The sequence below is a fragment of the Leptonotus elevatus genome, chromosome 2 (assembly GCF_054856555.1).
Source record: "Leptonotus elevatus isolate MCC_2025b chromosome 2, RoL_Lele_1.0, whole genome shotgun sequence".
Classification (NCBI taxonomy): Eukaryota; Metazoa; Chordata; class Actinopteri; order Syngnathiformes; family Syngnathidae; genus Leptonotus; species Leptonotus elevatus.
Genome location: NC_141240.1, coordinates 26,445,686 through 26,451,784, shown reverse-complemented (window position 1 = coordinate 26,451,784; position 6,099 = coordinate 26,445,686). Strand labels below are relative to the sequence as shown.

The 6,099-nt window shown below is 41.4% G+C and overlaps 1 protein-coding gene across 2 annotated transcripts; it reads right to left on the bottom strand.

The window, feature by feature from the left end:
• Positions 1-497: 497 nt before the first annotated feature.
• On the bottom strand, positions 498-5,246 carry LOC147179391 (vesicle-associated membrane protein-associated protein B-like). Of its 2 annotated transcripts, none has more exons than XM_086069644.1 (6): positions 4,896-5,246; positions 3,987-4,139; positions 2,442-2,545; positions 2,031-2,111; positions 1,638-1,769; positions 498-1,423 (listed from the first exon to the last, which is right to left on the bottom strand). In XM_086069644.1, the coding sequence occupies exons 1-6, from the start codon at positions 4,951-4,953 to the stop codon at positions 1,253-1,255; spliced, it is 699 nt and encodes a 232-aa protein (XP_085925770.1). In that variant the 5' UTR covers positions 4,954-5,246; the 3' UTR covers positions 498-1,252. The 2 variants fall into 2 exon arrangements, with proteins under 2 accessions (XP_085925770.1, XP_085925769.1); XM_086069643.1 differs by having other exon boundaries at positions 1,638-1,820; positions 4,896-5,243.
• Positions 5,247-6,099: the final 853 nt, after the last annotated feature.

The window sequence follows — 6,099 nt, the reverse complement described above, 5'->3', positions numbered from 1 at the left end:
ACATAAGCAGAGCCTTGCTTAGGACCTTTTATGAGATGGTGGCTGCCCCAAAATGGTTTTATGTCATTGCGGACAGACATTTTACTTTACTTTTAGAGACTTAGGTGTGTGTAGTTAAGAAAGCTAGCAGTGTCCTGGGCTGCCAAATATGGACTCCATAAACTGCGATTAACTAATCGAATAAATCATTTGTCTAGGGGTTTCCATGCTATACCTTTTCCATCATGCGCTGCAAATGTTAACATGGTGTATCCATTAAAATCTGAAAACAGAATTTTTCGCATAGTAGTTTAAGATGACTGTGTTAGTTTATTGTTGTGACCAATTGATGCCGAAATCCAGGTCATTCTAAAAGGGTTCATATACTCTTTCTTGTAATTGTATGTGCACATTAACAACGTCCACATTTAAAATTTAATTTGTAATTGAATTAGTAGAAAACATTTGATAGCAATACAAATGCAGGTGGTCAAACATGAACCAGTGACAGTTTGAACTGTAGTTGCATACAAGTGTTTATTGAAAACATCCACATTGGTTTTGCATGAAGTTCACGACTCTTAATGAGTTAGCGGCTACGCTCTTTCCGCACACAAGTGGAAGGCCATTGCTGGCAAAGTGCAGTCTGGGGAAGGAAAACCGAATACAGCTTTGAATCACATGACTAAAGTTGATTCTCTTTATGGTTCCGATAGCTGAGACTGGACAAAACCCCCGATAACTAAATCTGACATGTGCTCTTGGAAGCAAGCATCCGCCCTCTCACCCTCAACACACAAACACGCATTTACATACATAAAGTTGAAGTCCCGAATATAAATGGTCACTTCACTAGTGTTCAATCTCTGTGTGGATTATTAGCAATCAGAGTGTTTCTTTTAGGTGACATCAGTTGGGAATCAATGGAAGCCTTGAGCCACATCACCACAAATTGTTACCGGTGCAAGCTCTTAAGGATCGAGAGCGATGGACGGAGCCACTGGATTGAAGGTGTTGATTATTTCTCACATACACACACACACACACACACACGAAAAGAGAAAAGTCGAGGTTTAAGAACACATTCAAATGTTTTTCCTTTTCGCCCTGCCATGACAAGCCAGAACAATATTGCCTTGAAGTTTAAAAATAAGAACAAGAGAGAAAATGTAAAGCCAAAAAGACCTCCTCGTGTTGCCGTCAATGACACGTGTCCTTCCAGCTCACCAGCCGTCCGTCTGTCCGTCCCTCATGGTGTTGTCCGCCTGTGCGTCTACAGGGCCAGCTTGCCAATGATGACTCCGATGACGAAGAAGAGGACGCACAGCGCCAACGCGCGCGTGCTCAGGCCTTCGTCCCTCGTGGACAAGGACGCCATCATGGAGGAGGGGGAGGAGACGGCTGCGGCCGCCGTCAATTTTCTCTTCCGCAGCCCGTCGTTCTCCTGCCAATGAAGGGAAGCACACACAAACCAATGGAATAGTTGTGCAACCAAGAGCACTGATTACTTGTCTCTGTAGATTTATCGTATCAACATGATTCAATGAGACCAATTTATATTTAGGCAGGTCCTTGGCGCCACCTTGTGGCATCTAAGAGTATGAATTTAAAAAAAAAGATTAAATAGTTTTTCAGAGAATAACGCAACACAGTCTCACCCTGATCTGTTTGTTCTCTTCCCGAAGTCTCTGCGCGTCTGCCTGCAGCCGCTTGTACTCTTCCATGATCTTCTTCACCTCTCCGTCGTCCAGCGAAGCGCTGGATGACTTTGGCAGTGCGGCGTGCTCCGTCTTAACAGAGGGGGTAGAGGAATTCACAGTGTAGTAGCCGGCGGGCTCATGCTGCAGAGAGAGGGGAGGGGGTGGAAGGTCGGGGAGATGTGCAGACAGGGGGATAAAAGTGCAGACAAACAAACAAAAAAACAAACAAAAAAAAACACCAAATAAATAATGCTGGTAATGGATGATACAGTGATGAGTTGCTAATGGTGACGACGTGATATGCTCGAAGGTTGATGCGCAGGCGAACATGTGAGACGAGATGACACTCACCGCTTTCTCGTTTTCAAGAGGCATCTCAAAGGCACATCTCAACTTTGAATCCATCAGTTCCTCGGGCTTGGCCTCCTTCCACTGTCAATGGCATCGTCACAAAAACAGAGAGACAAGTATAAGCCATGACAGATTAGTTAACATCTTTCACGATACTGTTCAAGTGAACTCAATGACCCTTTCGTTACATACAAGCAGTAACAGGGCCGATGAGTTTACAATTGTAAGACTAATCAGTGACACAATTCACCATCATTCATTTGTTAGCTGATTATTTTGTATTTATGTGTTAAGATTCGGTATTTTGAAGAAAAATGTCAGATTTTCCGAGGTCAACAGTTTGACCGTTCCACTCAATTAGTTGCGAGTGGAATCAAGCTTAATATTTAGCTGGCCCATGCGGATACTCACAACGCTCTCCATGTCAGTCATGTCGTAGGGAGCCAGCATGGACAGCACCATAAATTTGTGTTTACTCTTCTCATTGGGGTCGTAGTCGAAAGGCTGCAGCATAACTGTATAAAGCATGGAATATGAATTTGATTTACTTATACAATTAAATATTCATTCTTGAAATAACATTAAGGGGGTGACCCCGGTTGACTGTTGGTTTATTTATATGTGGCCTGCAACTGGCTGGCGCCCAGTCAAGGTACCCAACCTCACACCCAAAGTCAGCTGGAGTACAGAAATATCCAATTCTATTTATTGACACATATGGACTTTGGGCTAAAGGACTGTGGAGAGAAGCTCGAGTACCTGGGGGAAAAAACACGGGAAGAATATGCAAACTCCCCACAATAGGACCAGAGCCCAGATTCAAACCCGGAACCTAAATAGTGAGGCAGTCATGCTAACAACCTTTGTCGCCTAATGGAGCACATGGATCAAAACTAGTCAATGATGGCAGTATACAATGGTAATCACTGTACTTCAAATGGCGTATACATTTCGTGAAATTTGCAGTCTGACCAAAATTATCTAGGAAAAACTTAATTAATGTAACTGTCCTCAAGCTTTTCAGCATCATTTTTTAAAATAAAAAAATGTCATGAATATAAATGCCCTCAACTCTTTTAGCATTTCTCGCAAGCCATCAGCGCTCATCACTAGACCTCCTTTCAGCCAGCATAAAAGGCTTAACTGTGCAACTTGCTTTTTGCATTGGTGTAACGCAAAACTTTTCTTCAAAAACTGGCTGTGGTAGAAGAAAAAAAAAGTTACCATCTCATCAGCTGACTTGATTAAAGCAGGAGTGTTCAAGTACAGGTGCATCTCAGTAAATTAGAATACTGTGCAAAGCAAGAATTATTATATATGAAATATTTCACTATTTTTGAAGAATTTATTAGGGGATTATATCTTATTAATAACAGGAAAAAGAAAATCACAATTGAAAGAAATGAAGATTACATTACTTGAGAAACCATCCTGATATTATGATACAAATAAGGTTTATGATACAAATAAGGTATGAATCGGCCTCCTGAAAATTACTTACCGGTTTTATCTTTGTAATATTTAAGTTTCACCTTTTGAATTTAAGATTATATTTAATAAATCAACTTTTTACCATTTTCTAATCTATTGAGATGCACCCGTCCAGTGTAACCGAGTTCCAGTACAATGTCAGTCGCAGATGTCATGTATGTAACAGAGAAACAAATAATGTTGGTCCGGTCAATGTTTAGCACTGTTAGTAGTTTTAGTTTCATAAGCTACTACATCCTATTTTGTTCATATTTCTGTTGCTTTGAAAGGACTCTCGGCCAAGGAATCAATGCTTTCATGACGGTGACAGTTTTGTCGAATTTATCTCGTTCAATGAAATCAATCACACGCACAGTTCGTTCTGTTTTAAAGTCACGTGGCATATTATTACGCTAACAGGAGAAATTAACTAAACTACAGACATCAGATTGGTGTAGGATATCCGGCACGGCTGTGAATGCTGACCAGAAACATTGATGGAGGTTCCAGCGTCGATGATGCCACTGTTTGGGCGAACACAGTAACGGCGCGGCGCGGTTGTCTTGACTTTGAAACACACATTTCTATCTGTGGGGTTGGTGAGCTTCAGAGTGGCAGTGACGACATCGGTGAAGGGTCCTGGGGATGGAAAAAAAACCAACAACACACACAAGGAGATATGTAAACATGCCAAGAGACAGACACAAAAACAACAGCAGGTGCACACACAAACACACCCAAAGCCACACAAAAGACACATCCACAACCACATAAATAAACAGACACACACCTAAAAGCATTAGTGAAATTGTGCTATACTTTGATTTGATTCGTTTTTTAATACAGATTTGTAAATCAATATTACAACCAGGAGAAAATCCTCCCTTTAACACTCAATATCCCTCATCCACCACCTTGGTGTGATTTTTAAATATAGTTTATTATTCACATTAGATATATTACAATAATGTGGATCAACTACAAGATTAAAAGCTCAGCACTGTAAAAAAGCACTAGAAAGACTCACGCCTGACAGCTAGGTGTTAACATAGTAGCAGAAGCGGACGTCAAAAAGAGTGAAATCATAGCGTTGAAAGAATGATCAAGGCTGAGCCTGGTGGGTAAACGAATGTTATGGACGGCGGGCCTGCTCTGACGCTGCAATGACAGCTAGCTAGCTAGCTAGCGAGCCATCAGGGACGCTAAGCTGCTAGCCTGTTAACATAAGCGCGCCGTTGCCATTTTAGCTAAAAAGTACACCGTGCACTCTATAAATGCGCAACTAGACGACGAGAAACAAGGCGTGCAGAAAAGAAAAAGAGCAACGCAGGGGCGGTGTAGAACGACTAGCGTGTAGCCACCGAGGCGTCACCGGCCCTGTCCTGGTAGCGTTACCTCGGAATTTCAGCTCGTGTTGCGGCTCCAGCACCAGGACTTGTTCTGGTCTGGCCATGTCCCAGAGCTTCTTCCTTGTCGGGGCGGCGACGGCAACAATTTGGATCACAGGTCGCCGGGAGAAGAGACGCGAGGCTGCAGCTGGTTGGCTCCGAAAGAAATAATACTGACGTCTGAGGCTTCCTGCGAGGCGCGAAGGGGGCGGACTAAGACTACGACTATAGTAATGTGAAAGAAGCACCCGGTAAAACCAAAGTGACTGACTGCCACCGACAGCTGCTGGAAGCTAATTTGCTAACTCAGCTAGCAGCGAATGGAGGGACGGTGCGGACAAGGAGGGCTTGGCAAAGGGGCGGGACCTCGAATATACATACACATATATATATATATATACACATATACATACGCATTTATACATATACACATATATATATATATACATACACACATATATATATATACATATATATATACACACACACACATATATATATATATATATATATATATATATATATATATATATATATACACACACACACACACACATATATGTATTAAAACTTCCGCTCTTAAATTGTAGACTATATGGATTTCATTGTACCTTTTTTGTGGCCACTTTTGACCATGAAACATTTTTTCTTTTATTCCTTGTAATTTGGGGGATTTGGTCAAATGAGTTTTAGTCCAAACGCAATTCCTAAATGTTTTATTTGTTTAGATAAATAAGTATTATCATGCAGGCTACTATTCTTAAATTTCCTTAGGCGTAATGGCTTACCAATGAAGCAAACAAATGACACAATTTTTGTTGTTGCTATCAGTCGAAAGAATGTTCTGTACTTGCAAAATAGAAAGCGTAATGTAATTTTGTTTTGCTCCCTCCGCATTGCTCAAACAAACTGCCATTTTAAGGGTTAAAAAAATTTAAATGAATGGATATTTTATACGTAGAGCTGCCTGACTTTGGTCCAGGTAGCGTGGGTTCAATCCCTAGATGTGAATTCCTGGGTGCAGTTAGGTGGGACAGGCTCCAGTGAACCCATGACCCTGAAAAGGATAAGATGTATAGCTAATAGATTAAGGGTGGATGATCAGATCATTAGCAAGCGTTACAGAAGCATGATAATATCAATCAATTGAATCAGGTGTGTTGGTGGAAGGAAACAAAACACATACAGGACTTCGGCTCTCGAGGACTGTT